The sequence below is a fragment of the Arachis hypogaea genome, chromosome 10 (assembly GCF_003086295.3).
Source record: "Arachis hypogaea cultivar Tifrunner chromosome 10, arahy.Tifrunner.gnm2.J5K5, whole genome shotgun sequence".
NCBI lineage: Eukaryota > Viridiplantae > Streptophyta > Magnoliopsida > Fabales > Fabaceae > Arachis > Arachis hypogaea.
This window is the reverse complement of record NC_092045.1, coordinates 108,594,349-108,620,741: the sequence shown is the minus strand read 5'-3', so window position 1 is coordinate 108,620,741 and position 26,393 is coordinate 108,594,349. Positions and strand designations below refer to the sequence as shown.

Below are 26,393 nucleotides of genomic sequence, written 5' to 3'. Positions count from 1 at the left end.
TATTGATATTCGTTTCACACATATTTTTTATATTTAATTATATTTTAATAAAAATATGAAAAAAGTTTTGTCAAATACATTTAAATATATTTAAATATTATTAATATCAGTATGTCTAGTTATATTCTTAACATATATTATTAAAATAAAAAATATTTTATATAATTAAAAAATATTAAAAAAGTTTAAAAAATTAATTTATATTTTAATACCAATAAAATATTAAAATATCATTATAATTTATCTAAAACATAATTTATATTTTATATATATTTTTTGTTTTTATATCTTATAAGAATTTAAAATTTATGTATCTACATATTCTATATTATATTGTATTCTGTATATCTATGTCAATCTCTGTATTTCCTAGGTAATAACTTATAAACAATAAAAGGAGAAAGGTATAATAATAAAACTTAGTGGATCTACGTATATATAATTGAGAGATTTATAAAAAGAAATTTGAGGATTTATTTAGATAGTTTATAAGTGTAAAATATTCCTTTTTATCCAAGAGTTAGTTTTTGAGGTTGAATTATTAAGCTTATTTAATCTCACCTTATAAATGATAATTTTTAGACATAAAAGAGGTATATTATAGATCCCATTATTAAAACTACTTGTTACTACAATAACATTTTATTTTGTTATATTTGTGGTTTAATTACTTTATTAGTCTCTATAGTTTTATTAAATTTGTAATTAGATTTTTATATTTTTTTTTTAATTGGATTCATACTGCTTTTAATTTTATAATGAGATCGTTTCTAGTATAAAAATATTAGAGTTAACTGAATATTTTTTTACAAATTAAAAGTGTTCCTGTGTGAAAATGATCTCCGAGGTATAGCTCGTTCTGTTGATATTTGAACTAGCTTTCCTTGGTGTAAAGGGGGTGGAACGTCGTCTTTTTGTGGGGAGGCGGCATTGGATACCTACAAAGAGACTCCAACGCTCAAGTAAGTATGAGTGTAAGAGAGTTTAGAGTAGAATTGGAATGAGTTGCGTACCGGCTAGTCACTTGTATATATATATATATATATTAGCTTGTGGACGGTTATTTGAATTTTCGTTAGGTTTGACAAAGTCATGCTTGCTATTATTTCGGCTGTTGGAGTTGTGGTAGCTTGGTTGGAGAGACCTGCGGGGATGTTATCTTGCTTCGCTGATTCTGATTCCGAAGTCGTTGGTTTAGTCCGATTTGAAGGGGACGGATTATAGCCCCCAAGGTCGACCTGTTTTGAGAAGCCGAGCTATAAACAGGGTGAGCTTATGCTGAGTTGTAGTTGGAAATCAAAATCAGTGTAAGCCCCTAAGGTCACCCTTGTTTATTAGTGTTTCTTAAAAGCCGGTGACCGGGGTTTGATGGGGATACCGAGGTATTGATGGACCAGATGTTGTTTGGGTATACCTCGGGATTGGTTTGATAGATTTCTATAGTTCGATTTTTATTTTTGAAGGTTTTGATATGTTTTCGCGGTAAATTTGAATTTTGTTTCTGATGTGTGTTGGGAAAGAGAGAGTGGGAATTTAATGGGATTTCTGTAATTAATGTGTGTCATGAATCGAGGCGATTTTCCTTTCTCTGTCCACGATCATTAAGTGTGTATGTTAGATGAACGGTTCTAATTTTTTTGGGGGTTTCGAAGGGTTGTGTCTATAGTGGGCTTTGAAAGAGGTTGGACCTTAGTTTGCTTTCAGTTTTTCGAATTAATCGTGAAGATGAGCAAGAAAGGTTAGGTTTTCTTTCTTATCTCGATTTTTATGTGTATACTGTTGGTCTGCTTTTTCTAATGGAAAAAGGGAAAAGTGTTGTGGGTAGGGGCGTTAGGGGTCGAGGAAAGAAATGGGTTACTGATGATGAGGATAAAATTGTTGAGGAGGTGTGGGTATGGGATCCTAGAGATCCTTTTGCATGGGTGGCAGAATCGGTTAAAGGGTATGCCTCCGTTTTTTATGACGAGCGTAGTTTGGCTCAGTTGGGTTCGTCTTCTGCATGGGTTAGGGAGGGTAGTGGTATTAAGCTTGTATTTTTGCCATGTTGTTCTTCTGATCGTGTGTACTATCGCAGGGAGGGGTTTGAATATCTCTTTATGTACAGTTTCGTTTTTGTTGATTTGGACGTGAAATTTTCTTTTTCCGAGTTTGAATGTGGGGTTTATGCAAATAAAGTGTGCGCCTTCTCAATTGCATCCGAATTCGTGGACTTTTGTTAGAGCTTTCCAGGTGTTGATGTATTGTCTTGATATGGTTCCTTCGTTAGAAGTGTTTTTTGCGTTGTTTCAATGTAAGGGTGTGAGGAAAGGGGGTTGGGTAAACTTGGCTAGTGCTCCTGGTCGTTCTATTTTTAGTCTATATAAGTCGTCGTACAAGGGTTTTAAGTCGATGTTTGTGAAAGTATCTGTTGCTATTGATGAGTTTTCGTGGTATGTAGATGACAGTTTGTTAGAAAGGTTTCCCTTGTTTTGGTCTCCGAGACCTAGGCAAATTATTGGGTTGGAGAGGATGGAATATGAAAATGAGATGTTGGTAGAGTTTTTGGTTAACAATATATCTTCTTCAAGTTTGTTATCTGTTGTGGAAATTCTGGAGTTGGAATCTGATAGTGATGCATTGTTGAGTTATATTGGTAAGTTGTTATTTTGTTTTGTTGTATATCATGTTGGTTGATTGTTGACTTAATTTGTATTCTGTTTCTTCTATAGTTGAAAAAGCTCCGAAGGTGACTTCGAACAGTTTGAGAGCATTTTTACGAACAAAGAATGTGGAGCGGCAGGGTTCGAGTAGTCATACTGTGGCTGAGAAAGGGGCAGCGGTGGATCAGCCGTCACCTGCCAAGAAGGTGAGCTATAAGAGAAAAAGGTTAGGTAAAAAAGAAAAGGTTTTGGGGGCGGCCGAGGATAAGTTCGGTGGGAAGGAGGTCGATTTAGAACAAGTAAAAAGGTTTACTGAGAACTAGAGGAATCTCCATGGGTATAGGGGGAGCAGGACTTGACCTCTCTTTGGGGTGAGCACTTCTCGTTGAGTATGGTGGCTAATGAATATTGCCAAAACCCTACTGATGTCAAGCTTGTTTAGGAAGTTGGTGATATAGGTGTTTGTCAGTATCTTCAGATAAAATATCTGTATTCATCTTGTTTTAGGGGTGTTAGTTGGTGTCTGTGTGATTCATCTTGTTGGCTGTTTCAGGTGATAGGGGCTCGGCTGATGTCGATCGGCCGAATACAGAAGCTTAAGCATGCGAGGGATTCATTTGATAAGGCGTCGGTTGACCAGCTGATGCAAGATAATTTGGAGAAGGGAAATAAGCTTCGCACTGCTCTGGATTAGGTGGATTTTTTGCAAGGGAAATTGACAGCTGCCGAGGATGCTGGAAAAAAAGTTCGCAAAGAAAAAACTGCTCTAGAGGCTAGGCTGATTGTCCTTGCTGCTGAGAAGAAGCAGCTCGAGACTGAGAAGGAGGACCATGGGCTTGAAATATTCGCTGCTGGCTTTGAGAGAGCGGTTGAGCAGGCAAAACTTCTGGCGCCTGCTGTGGATTTGTCAGCGATGGATCCTTGCAAAGTAGTTGTTGGCAATGAGTTGGTTGATGACGATGATGGTGTTGAGGGTGAGGATGAAAATCCTGATGTTTAGCTTATAGTAACTTTAGGTTTGTACTTTTGAAATTTCTGAACATATGGCCGTTTTGGCTTTGTTTGATAAGTTTGTTATGAACTGTTGACTTTTAGCCGAACAAATTTTATAATATTAGTATTGTGTTGCATGTTTCTGTTACATGTTTGTTTTTTGTGAAGAATGCTTGTTTGAATACTTCGGATTTTAGTATTGTTCTGTTGAGTGAAGTATGAGATAGAATGTTGATAATAGTAGCTATTTGTATTTGAATATGATGAATGAAAGAAGTGCAGGGTGGTGTGCCTCATTAAAACCTCTCCAGCAAAACCCTCCTTAAGGATAAAATCTGGTAGTAGGAAAAAGATTACATTACCGTGCCCGACTTATAGACTAACTGAAATAAATTCATAAAGAAGATATGTTTCAACTGTTTGGTAGGATAGTTCCATCAAGTTTTTGTAGTTTGTAGGCTCCTTTACCGATAACTTTAAGTACTCGAAATAGTCCTTCCCAGTTTGCACTTAGCTTTCCATGTCCTGGTGGTCGTCGTACGTCCTCTATTCTTCTGAGGACGAGGTCGCCTTCTGATAGTATCCTTGGTTTGAGTTTCTTGTTGTATTTCCGAGCTATAGCTCGTTTAGCTGCTAGTTGTTTTAGTGCTGACTTGTTTCGATTTTTCTCAACGAGGTCGAGCTCGATTCTTCTATTTTCGATGTTGTCGCTTTCGCTGACGTTTGTATTTCTGGGATTTTGTAAAGAGATCTCAATAGGTAACATGGCATCGCATCCGTATACTAGTCTGAAGGGGGGTTTTCTTTGTTGATAATTGTTTTGTTATGTTATAGCTCCATAGTACTTCAGGGATAAGCTCGGCCCACTCTCCTTTGGAGTCTTCGAGCTTCTTTTTAAGGCCCTGTAAAAGTATCTTATTGGCAGCCTCGGCTAAGCCATTAGTTTGTGGATGTTCAACAGAGGAGAACTATTGAACTATTTTGAAATTTTGTAAGAAGTTTGTGAACTTTTGATCTATAAATTGTCTACTGTTATTAGTAATAATGGATTGAGGAATACCGAATTGGCATAGTATGTTTTTCCATACAAAAGAAATCATCTTTTCGGAAGTTATTTTTGCCAATAGTATTGCCTCTATCCATTTTGTAAAATAATCAATGGCGACAATAAGAAATTTAACCTGGCCTGGAGCGGGTGGAAATGTTCTGAGGATGTCTAGCCCCCATTTGTTGAACGGCCAGCTCACCTTGGAAGCGTGCAACTGCTCGGCTGGATTATGGATGACTGGGGCGTGCTGTTGGCAGTGATCGCATGCTTAACTTTGTGTGTGCAATCTTGTTGTAACGTCTGCCAAAAGTAGCATGCTCGGAGGATTTTTGCGGCTAAGCTTCGTCCTCCTATATGTGTCCCGCAAACGCCTTCGTGGACTTCATCCATTGCCAGTTTGGATTCTGTTATGTTTAAGCATTTTAGGAGAGGTCTTGTGAAGCCTCTCTTATATAGCTCGTCACCGGTAGTGTGTAGAAACTTGCCCTCCTTCTGAATTTTCGTTTATTTTGGATGTTCTCAGGGACTTGACCTGTTTGTAGGTAGTGTATTAAGGGCGTCCGCCAGTCTTCTTCCTGTGAGATACTTAAAATTGTTGTTAGCATAATACTTGGTTCGTCAAGTGTTAGTTGAGATAATATTGGTGCCTTGTTTAAATTTCTTGTGGTGGCTAATTTTGAGAGGACATCTGCTTTATCATTTTGTTCCCGAGGTATGTGGGATATATTAAATTCCTGAAATCCATTAATAAGGCTTTTGATGATAGTGATGTACTTTTCTAAAAGTGGATCCTTTACCTGGAAGTTACCTGTTACCTATTGTACGACAAGCAAGGAGTCACATTTGACATTTAGCTGTGATATGCCTATCGTGCGGGCTAGCCGTAGTCCTGCTATTAGTGCTTCGTATTCTGTCTGGTTATTGCTTGCACGGAAAGTGAATTGTAGGGATTGTTCTAATGTTGTTCCTTGTTCGTCTTCAAGTAGTATTCCCGCTCTAGAACCCTTACTGTTTGATGCTCCGTCGACGTATAGTGTCCATGTGTTGCTATTAGGATCTTTTTCTTCTAACGTGAGTTCTGCAATGAAGTTGGTCAGTGATTGTGATTTGATGGCCCTTCGGAACTGGTATTGGATGTCATATTCTGATAATTTGATTGATCATTTGATTAATCTTCCTGCTAGTTTAGGTTTTGTCACTATCTGTCTTAATGGTTATTCGGTTCTAACCACAATGGTATGGCTTTGGAAGTAGTGCCTCAATCATATGGCTGTTGTTACAAGAGCCAGAGCTAGTTTTTCTAGCTTCGGGTATCGGACCTCAGCGTTCTGAAGGGATCTGCTAACGAAATATACTGGGTGTTGTTGCTTTCCTGTTTCTGTTACTAGGGCAGAGCTAACAGCATGATTAGTAACAGATAAATAGAGAGAAAGTGGTTTACTAACCTCTGGTGTTCAAAGGATTGGCGGTTCTAATAGTATGGTTTTGAGCTCAGCGAAGGCTTCCTCGCAGTCTTTGGTCCACTTGAACTTTTGTTGTTTCCTGAGAGTCTTGAAGAAATAGTGTGATAGGTGAGCTATGTGGGGTAAGAATCTGGCCAGTGCTGCGAGTCGGTCAGTTAACTGTTGGACTTCCTTTATTGTCTGTGGGCTTCTCATGTTTAGGATTGCTTGGCATTTTTCGGGGTTGGCTTCTATACCTCGGCAAGTTAGTATGAAGCCGAGGAATTTGCTGCTTTGAACTCTGAAAGCGCATTTTTCTGGTCTGAGCTTCATGTTGTATCTTCGGAGTTGCTGGAATGTTTCTTTTAAATCATTGACGTGTTCTGCCGTATGTGTGGATTTCACTACCATGTTGTTAATATAGACTTCTATGTTTTGGCCAATTTGGTTTGTGAAAATTTTGTCCATAAGTCTTTGATCAGTAGCACCTGCATTTTTTAGTCCAAACAGCATAATCATATAGCAAAAATTACCAATGTCAGTGATAAAAGCAGTTTTATCCTGGTCACCCTCATGCATTAGTATTTGGTTATAGCCAGAATAGGCATCCATGAAACTTAAACATTGAAAACCCGAAGAACTATCAACAAGTTTATTAATGCAAAGGAGGGGGTACGCGTCCTTAGGGCAGGCCTTGTTAAGGTCTGTATAGTCCACACACATCCTCCACTTACCATTGTTCTTTTTTACCATTACCACGTTGGCTAACCAGGTGGAGTATCTGAGCTCTTTGATGAAGCCATCGTTGAGTAATTTTTGGGTTTCTTCCAGGGAGGCTGCTCTCTTGTCTGTGCCGAGGTGTCTATTATTTTGAGCTATAGGTCGGATCGATGGATTGATAGCTAGCTTGTGACAGATGACGTTGGGGTCTATCCCTGGTATGTCTGCCGGGGTCCATGCGAACAGGTCGACATTTTGTCTTAGTAGCTCAGCTAATTGATCATGTTCTTCATTTTTTAGTGGGTTGCCGATGTATGTATACTTTGTTTCTTCGCTTGTTAGCTGAATTTTTGTAAGGTCGTCGGTTGGCATTGGCCGTTCCTGATGGTTGGTCCTTGGGTCCAGCTCGCCCAGGGGGATAATTGTTCCGAATTATATACTGTCTGGACATACTATTGCTTGGATTGTTTTGCTTGTTCGTTCTTCAGGCTGGCGTTATAGTACTGCCTGGCTTCCTTCTGGTCTCCATGGATAGTTACGACTTTATTATCCTGTGAAAGGAACTTAACACACAAATGCACGGTAGAAACAATAGCATTGAATGCATTCAAGGAAGGTCTACCCAAAATGATATTATAAGGGCTTTTGCAATCCACGACAAGGTATTGTATGTCTATTGTTTTATTGTCAGTATACTCTCCAAAAGTAGTTTGTAACCAAATGTAACCTCGGATGGAGACGCGCTCACCTGAGAAGCCTACCAGTTCTCCGGATGAGGGTTGGAGGCTCTTGTCACTCAGTTTCATCTTTTGAAATGTTGAATAGAACAACACGTCCGTGCTGCTTCCTGGATCCATCAGGATCTTCTTTACTAGTGGCTCTCCGACTTGTGCTGTGATGACGATGGGGTCGTCCAGGTTTCGATCAGTTGCCTTATCGTCTTTAGGGACAAATGAAATCTCTGGTTTGTCGCTGTTGATAGGTTGGGATGGAGTTGACTTTGTCATAGTCATCATAGCTCGGTATGACCTTTTTCTTGCCGAGTTTGTGCATCCGCCACCTGCAAAACCACAAGAAATCCAATTTATTATTCTGCGTGGTGGATTGATATCACTATCTACCTTTTTCCCTTTATCTCGAGAATTATCAGTTGTTTTGGATTGCTGGCCGAGGTCTTCTGTATTTCGCTTTCGTCTGCGGCTGTCGATATACTTGTCCAATAGTCCTTGTCGGGCTAGTTTCTCAAGAACATCTTTTGCTATTACGCAGTCGTCTGTGGTGTGGCCATACTTCTGGTGGAAAGTGCAGTATTTAGATTTGTCCACATATCGCTGGTCTTGATATGTACCAGCCCTGTTTGGGGGTTTGATGAGTTTTGAATGCATGATGTCTTTTATAATGTCCTCCCTTTTTGTATTAAGGGGGTGTAACTGTCGAATTCAGGTGTTAGTCTGAACGATCTCTGGTCCGTTCTGCTGTTTGATTGTCTGTTTCGCCTTTCCTCCTCTCTGTTTGAGGTAGATTTTTTTGCTCTTAACAGTGCTCGAAATTCCTCAATTTTGATCTGGGTTGTTGCTTTTTCTCGGAACTCGGCCAGAGTCTTTGGCTTTGCTATGACTATGGACTCTTGGGATTTCCCTGGATGGAGATCGCTTTTGAGGGCGTGGAGATGGACTTCAGGGTTCAGGTTGGGTATTTCATTGGTCACTTCCACGAACCTGGTCATGTAATCTTTCAGGCTTTCATTCGGCCCTTGCTTGATGGTGCTCAGATAGTCAAAGTTGTGGACGTATATTTTAGACGCGGCGAAATGATTGACAAACTGGTTGGCCAGCTCATCAAAGTTTGAGATGGAACCTTCGGGGAGGTTGGAGAACCAAATTAAGGCAGCTTCGTCTAGAAAGGTTGGGAAAGTGCAACATAAAATTAGGTCAGATTCTTTGTTCATAAACACCATGGCATGGAATTTAGTGACATGGACGTTTGGGTCTCCTATTCCTTGGTAGGGTTTTAGAGTCGAAGGCAGGGTGAAATTTTTGGGCATTTCGAAGCTCATGACTTCCTTTGTGAAGGGGTTGGTTCTTTTGGTGATTGTTTTTGTGGTTTTGGGGATGGTATGTTTAGTTTTCGATGTATGTTCATCATTGTTGTTTCTATTTTCGGTGTTCTTGTGTTCTCCTCCTTTGCTACGGTCATGCTCCATCTGGTACAAGAATTCGGCCATTTTCTGGTTTTTGGCCCTGAGGGCCTCATTGATTGCTAGGATTTCGGCTTGATTGGTGCTTGAAGGAGCGTGACTGTGTTCATCTGCCATGCGCCGTTGCCTGCAAAAAAGAATGAAAGATATATAGAGTGAAGTGCTATGGGGTTAGAAAAATTGTGGGGCCCACGGTGGGCGCCAAATGTTCCTGTGTGAAATTTATCTCTGAGATATAGCTTGTTCTGTTGATACTTGAATTACCTTTCCTTGGTGTAAAGGGGATGGAACGTCATTTTCTTGTGGGGAGGCGGCGTTGGGTACCTGCAAAGGGACTCCAACGCTCAAGTAAGTATGAGTTTAAGAGAGTCCAGAGTAGAATTGGAATGAGTTGCGTACCTGTGACTAGGCTAGTCACCTGTATATATATTATTAGCTTGTGGACGGTTATTTGAATTTCCGTTAAGTTTGACAAAGTCATGCTTGATATTATTTCGGCTGTTGGAGTTGTGGTAACTTGGTTGGAGAGATCTGCGGGGAAGTTATCTTGCTTTGTTGATTTTGATTTCGGAGTCGTTGGTTTAGTCCGATTTGAAGAGGACGGATCAAAAAGTATTTACAATTAAGAACCTAATTAGATCTTTAACTACATATTTTTAAGAGAAATATTCTGTTAATTTTAATATTTTTGACATGAAAATAACCGAATTATAAAATTAAAAGCAATATATAGACCCAATTAAAAAGAAAAAAATTATAGGAATTTAATAAAACTATAAAACTAACAAATAGAGAATAATTAAACCTATATTTGCTACTTTGACATTTCAATAAAAATATTTATTGTAGAAAAAAATTGTTTTGAAATTTTCAATATTGTACATTTCCCACAAAACCATGTGTTCCCAAATTGAAATGAAGAAAGATAAGTATATTGCAAATTGATGAGTGTAGGTGCATGGTAGGGCTAAGCTAAGAGTCATTGTTCTTCATTCCCATGTGGAAAAGTATCGTAATTAAGCTTGTCTGAAATTGACCCCATATTTCTAAAATTTCTTATGTTGCCATAGAAACCCTGCCGACGATTTGAACTTCTAGTCACGTTTGTCTACCTTAATAAAATTCAAATATCTATATACACATATTTTAAAGAGTTAGATCAAATGATAGTGTTAATTTAAGCAAAATTATATCATTTATAACTCTTTATAAGATGTAGATTTTTTTTATCCAATTATTGAATCACAATAACTTAACCAGAATGAAGATCATATATATATGTCAAATTTCATAGAAAATGGACATCAATAAGTTATATATATATAACAAATCAAAAGTCTTAAGTTGATTTTATATAAATTTACAAAAGGTATAACAAATTGTTGTATCATAAGTTTATATGTTTTAGTCATTTATAGAAAATTTTTACGTCAATTCAAAATGATCTATTATTTTAATTTTATATATTTAAAAATTAACGTAATACATTTATTATTATAATTATTATTGTTGTGTAATAAACTAAGTATTTTTCAACTACAGATTTGTTGATATCTGATTTTAATAAAATTTGATATATGTTAATTACTATATTATATATTATCGTGATTCAATGCGATCCGATTAATAAAATATATATCTTATAAAAAAAATCATGAAGACAACTTTGTCCTATGAAGTACGAACATTTTTTTGATTTGTTGTCTCTGTATCAGATATATTTTAGACACGATAATACATTGATGATATTCGTCAGACATGTCTATTTTTTGTGTCCAACTGTGTCTTAATAAAAAATAAAAAATTTTTTTTTAGACACACCTAAATATCCCAATATATCAGTATATTCAGTCTTATTTTTAATATATATTTTTAAAATGAGTTTAGAAATAGTATATATTATTAATTATTAAAAAAATATATTTTAAATACTTTATATAATTAAAAAAATATATTAAAAATAATTAAAAATTTAATTTATATTTTAACATCAATCAAATACTAAAATATCATTATAATTTATCTAAAAATTATTTTATATTTTATATATATATCGTATCCTCGTGTCTTATAAAAATTTTAAATTTAAATATTTACATATTTCATATTGGATCATATTCTGTGTGTAAACTTTGCCAAAGAGAAATAAGGATATATCTATTAATGCAATGGCTAGGACACCATGAAATTTAATTTATTGCCTTCATTTTTATAGATATACGTGTGTAATGGCATGGATATGGTACGGTATACCTAACAATATGCATTGTGGTCTACACCCTGCATGTGTGGATATTCTATTCATAATTTCATATACCACACCACATGTTTCTTTTTAATGTCTAAGCAACTTTGCTTTCATTTTAGCCAAACATACACGTTCTTTGCAAATTTTAGGAAGAATAATGTACTCTTATATACTATATAGTGTATACACATTTTCTTATAGTATTTAGTTAAATTTATTCTTCTAAACAATTAAAATGTAATTTTTTTATGCAATTATATGTAATTGAATGTCAGTATATAAAATATAATTAATATATAGAATTTAAGTCTATATGGACAAGAATACCCCTTCAAAAACAATAATATATACTTAAGAGATATATGAATTTTAATCACACACACACACCTCTATATATATATATATATATAAGACAAAGAAAAAAAATCAGATATTTATCTTCTTTTCCAAATAAAACGCACGGACTGATTCAATTATTTTAAATTTCTTAGAAGTTAGAATGACTTGGGGCTTTTTTTTTTTTTCCTAGAATGACTTAGTTTGATCTTGTAATTCTTTCTCCGGATTATTTATTAAAAATATAATTAAAATACCTAATTATAGTATCGATTAACAATATACATTATTAAAGATATAATTATTTATGTATATTTTTTTATTAATTTAAATTTTTAAAAAAATAATTTTATGATATAGTATTAGAATTTGTGTAATAAAAAAATTTAAAATTCAATTTGTGTTAGACTTCAAAAAATAAAATAAAATAATGTTTACGTCTTTTAAAAATATATTAAAAAGATAATTATTTATATATTTTTATCATTTTAATTTAAAAAAAAAGTAATTTCATGACACATACTACATTTAGGACATGGAATGGTGGTGTGATATATATTATACTAGTTGCTATATTTTTTATGATGTATCATTTGTGATGTGGATTTGATTTGATTAAGATGGCATATATATAGTTTGATATCAATTGCACCATGTTGAAACCACTATGTGCTTTCTAATTCATATTCAGCAATTTTACGCACATTGTATTATAATATTCATGACCCTGACTCCCCTTACATAAAGTTAGGTTGCCACTACCTTATTTTAAAAAAGAAAAAATTAAAAGAAACGGGAAAAAATATATTAAAATAAAATGAGGAGCTGACTACTCATGGAAAATAAGAGGAATATATATGGACCACTTTTGTATTGTGCATATCTATTTTTGTATATTTTTTACATTTAGTATTAAAAATGAGAGGCCTGTTACACATATAAATTTTTTTGGTTTACAAATCTTACAAGATGGTACAAGTCCAACAAAAAACACGCATTACACTCCCACTTCCTGTTTCCAAAGCGCGCTACTCACCATGCATTATAAACGACTATTTTTCTTCTTCCTCCATGAAAACGAGTTTCTTGCCAAATTTGAAGATAATGAAACTTTAGGAATACACCCAAACGATTACAGAAAATACACCCAAACGGTTACAGGAATTCATCCAAACGATTATAGAAATACACCCAAATGATTACAGAAATACACCCAAAGGATTACAAAAACTACACCCAAAGGATTTAAGAAATACACCCAAAATTCGTTATAGTACACCTTATGCATAATTCAGAACTCTTTCTCTTTCTTCTCCTCATCTTCTGCTGCTTCTTTTTCTTCAAAAATGATTTCAAAGCTTGATGTAAAAAAATAATGGAAATCGAGAATAACGAAAAAAGAAAACAGAGAGAAAAGCACGTAAATGAAGAAGGAGAAAGAGAAGGCAAGAAACAAAAGAAAAGAAGAAGAAGAACGTGCTGCAAGAAGAAGAAGAAGGTGCAGTGAAAACGTGCGGTAACGGTTGAAGAAGGAGAAAGAAAAGGCAAGAAACGAAAGAAAAGAAGAAGAAGAAGAAGAGGAAGAGGAAGAAGAACGTGCAGCAAGAAGAAGAAGAAGGTGCAGTGAAAACGTGCAATAATGGTTGAAGAAGGAGAAAGAGAATGCAAGAAACGAAAGAAAATAAGAAAAAGAGTAAGAGGAAGAAGAACGTGCGTAAGAAGAAGAAGAATGTGCACTTGTAAAGACTTGTATAAAAAACGCTTGTACGTGAAGAATTTCTCTAAAAATAATTGATAAAAAAGTGAAAAAAATTAAAAAAAATTTATACTATAAAAAAGATTAAAAAAATTATATAAATATTATTTTTCGGAAAACAATAGGAGGAAAGAATTATGACAAAGAATATACTAGTGGAAAACTCAATAATTAAAATTATGTTGTTCTGTAATTTATGCTCATTTCGTTTATTTACATACTCACTCATTCAGAGAGAATGAAACTTCTATGTATAGTAGTTACTAGTTTTGGGTTGTAGCACATATATAAATTGTGCTACTTTCTTACACTTTTATTCCAAGAAATAGGGACTCTATTCTATTAACCACTTACAAGGACTCTGTTTTTTAATAACAAAACAAAAGAAAAAAAAATACATTCATTGTTAAAAGAATTAGTATCAAAATAGTAATAGTTACTATAAAAAAATATAGATGCAGCAGAATTCAATTAATTTTACAAGTTTACGTATATATTAGTTTGTTGTTAACAAAAACAAGAAACAAAAGATAACTCACTTATATGCCACCCTCATTTTCTCTTTAAGTATTAAGGCTAATTATATTGCCTAAATGGGGCTCTCTTTTTTATTTTTATTTTTCAGTGTCTCAGTGGAATGTATTCCAGGTTTAGGGGGAAAATCAAAATGGGAATAAGGATGTGGAAATCTGAATAATCTTAAGAAGCGTGAGTGAAGGAATACCTCCCAGAAAAGTGGGATTTCAAATTGTAGAATATTTATTTAGGGCAAATTACAACGACGTCCCTTGAAATTTAATGAACTTCACCATTATTAGTCTTTTTATTTGTTCCTTTTATTTATATAAAAAAAAATACCCCATGAATAAAAAAAAATCTACTACGTACTAAACTAATCATTACCAATTTGTGTATATATATATATATATATATATATATATATATATATATATATATATATATATATATATATATATATATATATATATTACATATTTTTCAAATAAAATAATCAAATCTATTACAGTAAAATAATTCATTTTTTACAACATAATTAAATTTCTTTATAAACATCATGTCTATATAACTTTTGTATACTGATGATAGTGTAAAATAATTTTGTATATATATTCAATTAATATTATTATATCATCAAAAATAACCTCAACATTACTATTTAAAAAGTTATCTAAACACATCAATTTGATCGGATAATTGTCTAAAATTTTGTACATTCGACCAATATTTAAAATTTTAAAACTAATTAGTGGCTATTTTTTTATGTGAAATCTCCTTTTGGCAGTTTAGTGTTAGATTTATAATTAATGTTATTATTGGGACTAACTAGTTCTAGCTTCTAAAAAGTTTAATATCCAAAATTGGTTGTTAATAATTTTCATTTCGGATAAATTATTTCTTAATAACAAAATTTTTGACAAATTGGTTTTTATATTATTTTAGAATATTAGATAAATTATTTTCTAATAAAACAAAAAGATAAATTAGTTCTTAATCTTTTAAAAAAAAGGCAAATTATACTATGATGTTTCTAAAAAATAATATAGCTGAGGAATTCAATCGTCAAAAATTTTAAAGATAAAAGGCTAATTTTAGCCTCTTATTTTATTAGAAACTAATTTAGTTAATACTCTAAAATATCAAGGATCAATTTATCAAAATTTTAGAGACTAATTTATTCAAAATAAAAATGGTTAGAATCAAATAACTTATTATTAATATTTTTTGCTTATAAACACTTTAATCAATAAAACAGGTACTCTAAAATTTCAAACAAGTGCAACTTAATTTTAATCTATGACTAAAATATCTACAGTCAAATACTGTAACTTGTAGTCTTGTATGTACCTTACTACCTTATTAGTAAATATAACGTTAGAGATCGACAAAATTTGTTGTTTTTTGGCCAATATTTACTATTTAAGTCAAGGTTAAAAAGTATATTATTAAATTATCGAACTAAATGAATTGAACTTATGAATAAAAATATTAGTCAAAAATAATAAATTTTAATGGCAATAATTGGACAAAAGTTTAATATATATATAATTTAATTTTAATGTATTATTAGTATAAAGTAATTGTATATGAACATTCAATTACGTAATGCCACATTAGTAAAAATAATTTTTTTATATCCAAAAAAATAAATATGATTGCACAACTATATAAAATATTTTACACGATTAGTACATCAAAATTAAACTCATATAAATATTAGAGTTTCCACTATTTCAAAAAAAAAAACAAAAACAAAAACAAAAAGCGCACCCTTAAATGTACGAATATCATTTTTCTTAGTTTTACATATAGGGACGGATCTATATACATTGTAGCGGGGCACTTGCCTCCGCTACAACTTTGAAATTTTTTTTAGTAGTATGTGATAATAATATTTATTTGTCCCTATTAAATTATTGAATTTGACCTCACAATAATTTTTTACTTAATTTTTGGTACTTAATAGTTAATTTAAGAATTTCATATTAGATGTTTATTAGAATGATCAATTCTTAATTTAAATGAGATTAATGTTCTTTCTTAGAAATAAGCTCAAAAGATATTGTTTATCTTTTTTAAAATTAGTTTTAGTTTTTCCTGTAGCAACTACATTAATTAAAAGAATTTCTTTAACTTGAAAATTAGCTTTTTATTGTATGAGAAGTGAATTTTTAAATAATTGTTTAGTGATTTATATAGAAAGAGAAACATTTCGATTGTATTATTAAAAAAAAAACTCAATTTTTTAAAAAATATGAAACCTAAAAAATAGAATTCTAAGTTATATATTATTATTATTTAAATTATTATTTTAGTGTTTTAATTTGTAAATTATATATTTTGAAAGTTAATCATATTTTACAATAACAAAATATAATTATAACAATAATTATGCTATATGTACATAAAAAGTAACTACTCGTATAAAATACATATTAAAATATAAAATACACATTGAAAATAAATTAAACAATAAATATATTTATACACAAATACAATGGTTAATGAATAATTTGATAGTTAATTTTATGTATATATAATAGTTTTATTATAAAATTATTAAAATTTATCTATCTTGTGTCTTAAAATACATATTAAGATTATAAATTGAGAATATTTTTATTGAAAATTCAAAAAATTTAAATTTTTAATGTATTTATTACATGAAAAAATTTAAATTTTACTAATAATAAGTTTATCATATGCTTTTAGAATACATATTAACTAAACCTAAATTATTATTATGTTATATATATTTTGCCCCACTATCAAAATTTTATTGATCTGCCACTGTTTACATAAGATAAAATAAAGCAGAGATTCTAGTAAAATTTGAGTCCCAAGAACACTATAGTAACCCTTGTGAGTTTCTCACATAGTCATTTTGAATATGTTGCAATTTGCATGCATGGTCCCAAAATGTGTCAGGTCTTGATGTTGACTGACCTCTCTATTTATTCAGTCTACAACTCGCCCCTCAATTTCCTCAAACCCAACTTCTTCTTTCATCAATCTAACTTAACTCCCTGCTTCTTAAGTAATTAACTACCTTCCCTTATTATTCTTTCTTTTAATTGCTCATTTTGTGAATATTCTAATTTTAATTTGTGCAGGGAAATTGATGGCTCTTCTTGGGTTCCTTCTTCTGGTGTTTATCTCCATGCTCTCATATGTTAGTGCCTATGGATATGGTGGTTGGATCAATGCACATGCCACATTCTATGGTGGTAGTGATGCTTCTGGAACAATGGGTATGCATAACTTTGTGTTTCAGTTTCTGCAATTAGTTGCATAATATTCCTTCTATTTCTTTTTAATCTCATAGTCATATTTATGCTACATATATAACCTCTCTGTTAAATAACATTGGTCACTTTTTTTTATCCAAAATTAGTTTTGTTAACATAAATTGTTTGATTAGTTTAATTTAAATTTTTTTCACTTATACTCCTTTTATATTAATTATAGTAAACTTAATTAAGCAACCAATGCACTATGTATTTATTAATAAGATTCAAGGTTACAAACTTAAAATACTCTAAACATGAGTTTAATTTTGATGCACGAACAGTGTAAAACGTTTTACACAGTCGTGCAATCACATCTGTTCTTTTGGATGATCATTTACGCTATTAACGTGAAAGGTGGTTTTTTTACTAACGTGACATTATGTAATTAGATGTTAAATATATTCAAATACATTAATATAAAAGAAACAATCATAATGCATGTACACTAAAATTAGTAGGTAACCAAAAGAATACAGAATACCAATTAAGAGGCTCTAATTTGTATGACATGATGTGAAAATGAAGGTGGAGCTTGTGGATATGGAAACTTGTACAGCCAAGGGTATGGGACAAACACAGCAGCACTAAGCACAGCATTGTTCAACAATGGATTAAGCTGTGGAGCATGTTATGAAATAAGGTGTGCAAATGACCCACAGTGGTGTTCTCCTGCCTCAATTGTAGTAACCGCCACTAACTTCTGCCCCCCTGGTGGTTGGTGTGACCCTCCAAATCACCATTTTGATCTCTCTCAGCCTGTTTTTCAGCAAATTGCTCAGTATAAAGCTGGCGTTGTTCCTGTCATTTACAGAAGGTTATTCTAATATTCACTTTAATTAACTTGCTGTATGGGATTATGATGTTAACTAATTATGAATTTAGATTTGAGTATGTGAATTATGTGTTATGATTCAAGTCCACTATAGGTGTATTATAATTACTCTTTATACATTTAAACTTTTTTATGAAATAAGATGATAATATATATAATGCACACCAAACACTCTTGTAAATATAATATTACATAGGGTAAAGTATGTTTTTTATTTCTAGCGTTTGGTATTTTTTTTTTTCTAAAAATATTTCTGTTGTTTAATTTTATTTAATTTTGTATAATATTTTTTATTTATATCAAAATTATCACTGGAGATTAATTCCATCTAAAAATATTAAAGACAATTGAATGAATTGATAACATTAAAAATAAAATTAAATGAAATTAAACATTATGGGATATTTTTGAAAAAAAAAGTTGCATATATTAAGAAAAAAACATACTTTAGAACTTTACCCTATTAAATATGGTTGTAAATAAATTTTTTATGACTTCTGAAATATTTTTAGTCTTTCCTTTTAAATGATTATAAACTTTTGGTCATATGATGTGCAAAATATAATCCGTACTCAATATTAACTTTTTAAGTCTTCTGAAATATTAATTTTATAGACCCAACAAAATTTTTTTTCTTCCTTTTTGATGGATTTTGTTTGTAGGGTGAGGTGCAAGAGAAGAGGGGGAATAAGGTTCACCATAAATGGCCACCCATACTTCAATTTAGTCCTAGTAACAAATGTTGGAGGTGCTGGTGATGTGCATGGTGTAGCCATCAAAGGTTCAAGAACTAGATGGCAAGCAATGTCAAGAAACTGGGGGCAAAATTGGCAAAGCAACTCTTACTTGAATGGACAAAGCCTTTCATTTGTAGTTACCACAAGTAATGGCCACAGTGTGGTATCTTACAATGTTGCCCCTCCAAGTTGGTCCTTTGGACAGACCTACACTGGAAGACAATTCCCTTAAATTTACTAACCTAACCTTTTGGTTATTGGACCATCCTCCTTCATAAAGTGTTAGTAGCAATATATGACGAGATTGATATATCATCTATAAAGTACTAAGCTATAGTTGAAATAGAATAGTCTTAGATGGGTCAATATTTATTAATTGGGCCAAAGTGAAGAAGGTTAATAATTAAGTACCCTTCTTCTTAGTATATTTTGTTTGTATTTTCAAGGTTTTATAATTTTGTAGATGGAACTTATGGTAATTAGCAGAAGAAATCTATCAAAAGAAGTAGATAAAATCTAAATAGGCAAAATAAAAGAGAAACTAGGTGTGAGGTTTTATATGCCATATTGCAAATGTGAGGATGCCAATTGATGAAGATCCTTTTGCAAATTGGATTCCTACAATTATTATTGGGAAATATCAAGGATATGAAAATTATTATTGTTAGTATGTTTTTTCGTACTTTGATTAGATTTTATTACTATTTATTTAATGCAAAATGTAAGTATATATTTCATTGTTACATATAGTTTGAAATTTAGAATTAAAAAAACAGAAAGAAAATAATAAGAATAGTAATTTAATACCTATTATAAGGAAGATAAGGATGAATAAATAAATTGAGTTTTAGTAATTATTTTGTATCTCAAAATTTTACCGTTATTTTTAATATAAAAAACAAACACATAGATGGGTCAATATTTTTTTTTTTTGAACAAAGAAAAGCTCAACACATTAAAGTGATCCCTTAAATAGAGTTCAGATCCGCGACGGATTAGTCCTTAACCTGTCGTGTTGGAGGATACCGTTTGGGTAAACAAAAAAAAAACACATTAAAGTGATGGGTCAATATTTATTAATTTGGCCAAAGTGAAGAAGGTTAATTATTAAGTACCCTTTTTAGTATACTTTATTTGTATTTTCAAGTTTTTTATTTTAATTTTGCAGATGTTACCTATGCTAATTAGCAGATGAAATCTACCAAAAGAACTATATAAAATCTAGAGGCAAAATGAAAGAGGAATAAAAGTTTTCTATTTGAGAATAGGTTATTAGCTAGCTGTGAGGTTTTGCAATGTGAAGATGTCAATTGAAGATCCTTTTGCAAATTGGATTCCTACAAATCTACAATTATATAGTATATTGGGAAATACTAAATTATTGTTAGTATGCTCTTTTTGTTCACCGCAATTTGGAACAGCCTCGTTTAATTCCAAAGTAAGCCACAGCTACACTGTAGAATATAGTATTCATTATTAAACATTAAACGCTACCTAGTATGCATATGCGTTATTAAGATTATGTAGAACATATTTCATATCTTTATACACAAGTTCCACTTTTCAATTTACAACCACACTTGCATTTTACTAAATTGAAACCACAAGGAGATTGAATGCTCTTATAACTCTTACTGGATTCAATGTTTTAATTCATGTTCCTACAAGGGGCCAAGGGATCAAAGTTTGGCCAGAATGGAAGAAACAGAACAAAAACTGTTGGTGTTCTTTGGCATGACAATATCCAAAAGACCAAAATCCAAAATACAACCAAAATTAACTTTGTTCTCGGCTCAAAGTCCCTCAAAGAACCTAATGTGATCTTCAAAAGTCTCTCCATGTCTTATTTTGCTCACAGATCCATCATCCTCAACCTAAAATATACACAATAATACATTTTTGTTCATAATATTTAAAAAAAAATCAAAGAATAACTTAATGTAAACCTCATACAAACATGAGTACATGACATGAGCTATCGCAAAAAATTGTATTACTTTCCCTAATTTATTTCCTTGATGTACAGCATTCAAATTATTTTACTCAAGGCCTTGGAAAAAATTTAGAGAGCATTAAGAAGGATCTTATTTGACAGTGATTTAATAATAAAATGCATTGTATTTTCATTACGAATATCAACGTGCATTATCCACCCAAAATACCGTACTTTGCGCCCCATAAAACATAAAACATAAAACAAGCAAATAAAAATAAGAAAAAGCATTTCCATACCCAATATTCAGGAGGCCTCATCTTTAGATTGTATGTTGATGCCATGCTCATGCAGTAAGCACCAGCATCATGAACAACCAGACCAGCACCCTGCAGGTGAAACTCGGTTTTAGATGGTACACTATCAACAAGTTGTCATTTTTGTCATAATCATCAGTCACTAGTTATGTTAGTATAATAGTATATTATTTATCGTGCAAATATTAAATATAGGACTTATGCGTTGTATCACCTTGGCTGGAGTTGGGAGTTCTCTTCCTTTCCCTAAGAAATCTGCAGACTCACAGACAGGCCCAACAACATCAAAGGTCAATATCTCAGCATCTGCTGTGGCGGGGGAAACCAGCTCTATATGCTGCAATTGAAAAATGAGATGTCAATGAACATTTATGGAAAAGAAATTGAACGTGTTTATCTTAAGTATTATAAACTACCAAGTTGAAGAAACAGAACAATATGAGTGCCCTTTGGCCGGAGAGATTCAACCCTCAAAGTTACAAGATTGTTTGTAAGCTTTAAAGTAATGCAGAGATTGACATCCACAACAAACAATAATATATTAATATGTGAATTTCTCATAGGCGTAGCACATCATGTTATTTAAAAGCATATGTACTATGATCTAGGACTTTTTATTGGTCTCCAAATTATCCATAGGACAAAGGAGCAAGCCATCAGAAAGAAAATTTTATGAATAAAACAATGTGTTACATACATTTGATAATACAAGAGTAGCTTGCTTGAACAAAATTACCTGGTAAGCATCATACAAACTAGGACGAATAAGTTCAGCCATGCTTCCGTCAATCACAACAAAGTTTTTGGACCCATTAGTTTTGACACCTGTCACCCGGTTAACTAAACAGCAGGTGTTTGCAATAAGTGATCTCCCTGGTTCAATGATGAGATTGAGATCACGGGAAAGAACAAGCTCCCGTACCTATGTGAATCGTGAAAACGGGAATTAGCAGGGCTACTTGAGGTGTGCAAGTAAATAATATAATACTACTTATTCTATGATAAGGAGTGTTAAATTAATTGGCATTATTAAGAACAAAGCTGCTGACCAACGATTTTTAACATACACAATCATGAATATGCAAGCACCTTTTGTAGCAACATTTACCACATGTATACCAAGGTAAATGCACGAGACAACTGAGAGAAGACATCGAATAATGAAAAATATGATATGATACATTGAGTCCTTAGCAACTAGCACTAGTGTGCCTTTCATCGACTTATTTTCGAATAAGGGAACAAATTTCTCTATTCTCTCATACTGTTATTGTATATAATTATTAAACTTATACTAATGTGACAGCTCTCCAAGGGATGATTTTCCACATGTCCATGCATGGTACATAATGCTTCATTTTTTATCATATTATATTGGCAATGCCAATTTATCGCAAAAATAATGTGATAAATAATGCATGAGATATGGGTGCGGTACTCACAGTATCAATGAGATCCCTTGGGGTCGGAAGGACAGCATCAGAATGATAATAGTCTATCCCAAGTCCACCACCAATATTTAAGTAGTTAACTTCAAAACCTTGATCTCGGATTTGGTCAATGTAGTTGATCATAATAACAGCAGCATCCCTAAAGATGTCTACCTATAAAAATAAAATAAAATATGCAACAATGTTTTCAACAATTATATCAAAGCAGAGATTAAGAACACACATGCAAGTGTAGAAGTGTAGGAGAAAAAAACTGGGCAGGAGAAAAATACACCCAAAAGTCACAAAGCAGAAGAGGAAGGAACAAGGTTTCAGGATGTACCTTGGTAATTGTTGACCCAAGATGGCAGTGGGCACCTACAAGCTTAACCTCATTAGGATGCTCCTTTATAGCATCTAAAAACCACTGCAGCTTCTCATTTCTAATGCCAAATTTAGAGTTCTTATTTCCAGTGGCAACATAAGGATGGACCTAAGCAGAAAAACAAAAGTCTCTTAAGATATTTTCAGAATAATAAACAGGACATCAAACATACAAATGAGTACACTACAAATTTAGAGGTGTCAAGTTGGACATAGCAGTTACTCACAAAAATAGCAGCAAGAGGGTGAGAAACCACAATAACAATTGAAATGGAGGGTTTTACCATTTCATTGGAATAGAACAATGTCATTACTTATGAATGTTGCATATTGACACATTGTTAATGCGGGATGCTTGTGCACCGGGCTGTCCTTTGCCCTTTGTCAACCCTATTAGTTAACTTACCATTTTAGTAAAAAATCAAACATGAATTGTATGAATACCTTACTCCTACCTATAATCCACTAGTCATGCTTGAAAACCAACTCTAAAATCTTATCCATAAAGCCTTAAAATCTATATACATTCCATACCTGTGGATCCACATCAGGGTTGATCCTAAGTAAAACATTGACCCTCTTTCCAACAACTCTTGCAGCGGCAACGATGTTTTCCAAGTCAAATTCGCTGTCAATGTTGATAAACACATCTTCCTGTGCAGCAATTATCAAATCCTCCAAAATCTTCCCATTCCCATTAAAGATACACCTAAGTTATCAACAAATACAAAAAACAATCACATTTAACAAAAAAAAAGCTCAAACCACAGAGAAACCAATGCAACAAGTTCGAATTAAATCCAAACCTTGTGGGGTCGAATCCAGCACGAAGAGCAAGCCTAAGCTCGTTACCACTAACAAGCACAGCACCACAACCCAAGTGCCTCAAATGCTCGAGAATCTTCAAGTTATTGTTTGCCTTAATGGCATAACCAATAACAGAGTTCAAGCCTTGCAACGCATCCTTATAAGCCTCAACGTTTCTTGTAATCTGGGGCTTACTGTACAAGTAGAAGGGTCTTCTATCCACGGACTCCATGATCTCTTGGACCTTAACGGTCTCGCAGTAAAGGTAACCGTCATCGGATTTCGTGAAACAGTGCTTGAAATGGGTCTTCTTCTCTGCAGGATTCACCAGGGGAGTATTGGCAGCGTTAACGGCTCTGAGAACGCGGGGTTTAAGGGAAGCTTTGAGGGGAAGAACTAGGTTTTGGGGAAATGGGGATTTGGAAAAGAAAGGGTTGCTGAAATTCAAGGTTTTTGGAATGGAAGGAGATTGAGAAACGAGGTGTGTGCTTGCCATGGCAAGTAACTGTGTTCTTCCTTCTTTGCTCTATTTGCCGACAAGGCTTGGAAGGAAGCTGTGAGATACTGCATGTTATAAAGTCAAAAGTCAAGACCCTTGCAATTTTCCTATGTTGTTTGGGCTTCATAGGCCCATTTTGTTTTAAGTCCTAACTAGCAGCCTTATTTCTAGATAGAGCCTGACCCTGCTTTCTTCAATTCAGAACTTTTCTTGAAAACAAAACCATGGTGAGAAAGAGGGTGGATGTTCCAATACTTTTCTAATGTTTGGAATTTTGAAATTCTTTTATATTATTAATATTGTAAGCGTGTGTTGGCACAGTATTTTAACATATATTCTATTAATAGAGCTTTTATTATATATTGATAACATTTTTAAATAATTAATACTAACAAATTATATTTTTTAAAAAGGTTAATATTTAAAAAATTAACACTAACTTAAAATTATACTTTTAAACAAAAATTATAAAATAATCATAAAATATTAATTTTTCATTTTTATTTATTAAGCAACATTTTTTTAATTAATGTTTTATTAGTGTTAATTTTTTTACTGAAATAAAATAAAAAATTATTATTTTTCATAACAATTTTTTTATTTTTATCTTTTAAGATTTATTTTGTTTTAGAATTTTATAAACTCATTACAGTACGATTTAAATTGTACTGGTATATTTTTATTTTTATTTAATTTAATTTTATTCACATAATTTAAAATTTTAAATTATAAAATTTTTAAATTAAAGTTTAAATAAATATAATTAATTAATAACTTAATTTAATTTAATAAAAATAAACGTATTCGTATTATTATATTTATATGATTAATTATATTTATTCGATTTAAAAAAATAACTATTTAAAATCGTTAATTATAAATTAAAAAATTAATATACTCATATTATTTTTAATACGATTATGTTTACAATACTCCTTTATAGTTTGGTTAATCAACAGTGTATAAAGTTTTTAATTATTTAATAAACCAATACTTCATATATTTTTATTTTTAAATTAGTTTTCTGTAGCTGAAATTTCTATTATTTTCTTTATATTTGTTTTACCTCTTCTACTTTAAATTAAAAAATCCTTTATATTTATTTTACCTCATAGCTCTCTTTCCCAAATCTCACTTCTAACCAAATCCATCACCGTCGTTCACCACCGTCGCCGGTGTCTCGTTCAACGTTACATCTCTTTCATCATTTCTATTGTAGCGTCACCGTCTCGGAGCCACTTCGCTTCACTGGCTTAGTTAAATTTAATTTTATATTTTTATAGTTAAAACTAAATTTAAAAATAATTTTAAAAAAGTAATCACAAATTAAAAAGTAGAATAGTGTTACATTATCATCAGATTTGTAACTAGAGTTGATGTTTAATTCATGAAGTTAGGGTGTAAATATGTTTTTGTGACTAAACTCGAACCGATCATATCATTTTGCATTGATTTGAATATCGAATTAGAATTAGATTTCTAAAAAAATAAGAAAAGAAAAAAAATTTTGCAACGAAGAAAAATAAAAATAAAAAATGTAAATGATGGTTAAAGTTTGATTAAGGTTAAGTAAAAATTATATAAATTGTATATTTTTATTTTTTTAATATATAAGATAATTAGCTCAAATCGAGTCCCAAACTCTAAAAAAATTATTATGTGAAATTTAAAGTTTTTTATTTTTTCAATAAAATTAGTGGTGATTCCTAGATTTTTTTAAAAAAATATTTTTATCTCAAACTTGTATCTTCTCCTCTTTAAAAAATATTAGAGAGTTAAATCTATTTAATTAAATTATGTATATAAATTATTTAAATTATATTTATTTTTTCTTTAAATTTCAATAATAATTTTAAGAATAGTTTTTATTTTTGTGAATAATATTCTCTTTATAATACTTAAATAAATAATTTTTTTATTATATATTTATGTTTATTTTTATGAATTGGTATTTAAATAAGAAGATACAGAACATAAAAAAAATCACAATATAAATGTGTTTTAGTATGTATAATATAATAAAAATAAATTTTGAGTATAATGGAATGAATTAAGTATAAATCAGTAAAATTAAGTTACAAAATGCTTAATATAATTAATTTTTAAAATTAGAAAGAAGAACAATAATTAAATTCATTCTCTTTATACGAAGTATTTATTTTACGTTATATAGTATATATATAAATTTAAATTTTTAAAATTAAAGTTAAATTCATAAATATTTATAAGTAATTAATGGCATAGAATTTTTTTTCCCTTTTAATAT

General features: G+C 31.7%; 3 protein-coding genes across 3 annotated transcripts; 1 reads left to right on the top strand and 2 right to left on the bottom strand.

The window, feature by feature from the left end:
- Positions 1 to 7,294: 7,294 nt before the first annotated feature.
- LOC112717919 (uncharacterized) lies at positions 7,295 to 8,227 on the bottom strand. The gene has a single exon (XM_025769842.1). It carries the CDS (start codon positions 8,225 to 8,227, stop codon positions 7,295 to 7,297), a length of 933 nt encoding a protein of 310 aa, XP_025625627.1.
- An 8,555-nt stretch (positions 8,228 to 16,782) lies between these two features.
- On the top strand, positions 16,783 to 19,427 carry LOC112716402 (expansin-A10). Its single transcript, XM_025768308.3, has 4 exons — positions 16,783 to 16,935; positions 17,012 to 17,149; positions 17,714 to 18,002; positions 18,683 to 19,427. Exons 1-4 carry the CDS (start codon positions 16,803 to 16,805, stop codon positions 18,987 to 18,989), a joined length of 867 nt encoding a protein of 288 aa, XP_025624093.2. The 5' UTR covers positions 16,783 to 16,802; the 3' UTR covers positions 18,990 to 19,427.
- Positions 19,428 to 20,276: 849 nt separating this feature from the next.
- On the bottom strand, positions 20,277 to 24,255 carry LOC112716401 (diaminopimelate decarboxylase 1, chloroplastic). Its single transcript, XM_025768307.3, has 8 exons — positions 23,628 to 24,255; positions 23,356 to 23,530; positions 22,781 to 22,930; positions 22,450 to 22,611; positions 21,744 to 21,929; positions 21,222 to 21,344; positions 20,990 to 21,079; positions 20,277 to 20,631 (listed from the first exon to the last, which is right to left on the bottom strand). The coding sequence occupies exons 1-8, from the start codon at positions 24,122 to 24,124 to the stop codon at positions 20,551 to 20,553; spliced, it is 1,464 nt and encodes a 487-aa protein (XP_025624092.1). The 5' UTR covers positions 24,125 to 24,255; the 3' UTR covers positions 20,277 to 20,550.
- Positions 24,256 to 26,393: the final 2,138 nt, after the last annotated feature.

Bases quoted from the DNA above. Each gene is read 5' to 3' on its own strand.
- LOC112716401 (XM_025768307.3), bottom strand. From the start codon at position 24,124: ATGGCAAGCACACACCTCGTTTCTCAATCTCCTTCCATTCCAAAAACC. The intron at 22,931-23,355 runs GTATGGAATGTA...TTTTCTGCTTAG, and splicing joins ACCCTGATGTGGATCCACAG to GTCCATCCTTATGTTGCCAC. The intron at 20,632-20,989 runs GTATGGAAATGC...TGTATATTTTAG, and splicing joins TGAGGCCTCCTGAATATTGG to GTTGAGGATGATGGATCTGT.
- LOC112716402 (XM_025768308.3), top strand. From the start codon at position 16,803: ATGCATGGTCCCAAAATGTGTCAGGTCTTGATGTTGACTGACCTCTCT. The intron at 16,936-17,011 runs GTAATTAACTAC...TAATTTGTGCAG, and splicing joins CTTAACTCCCTGCTTCTTAA to GGAAATTGATGGCTCTTCTT. The intron at 17,150-17,713 runs GTATGCATAACT...GTGAAAATGAAG, and splicing joins TGATGCTTCTGGAACAATGG to GTGGAGCTTGTGGATATGGA.
- LOC112717919 (XM_025769842.1), bottom strand. From the start codon at position 8,227: ATGCATTCAAAACTCATCAAACCCCCAAACAGGGCTGGTACATATCAA.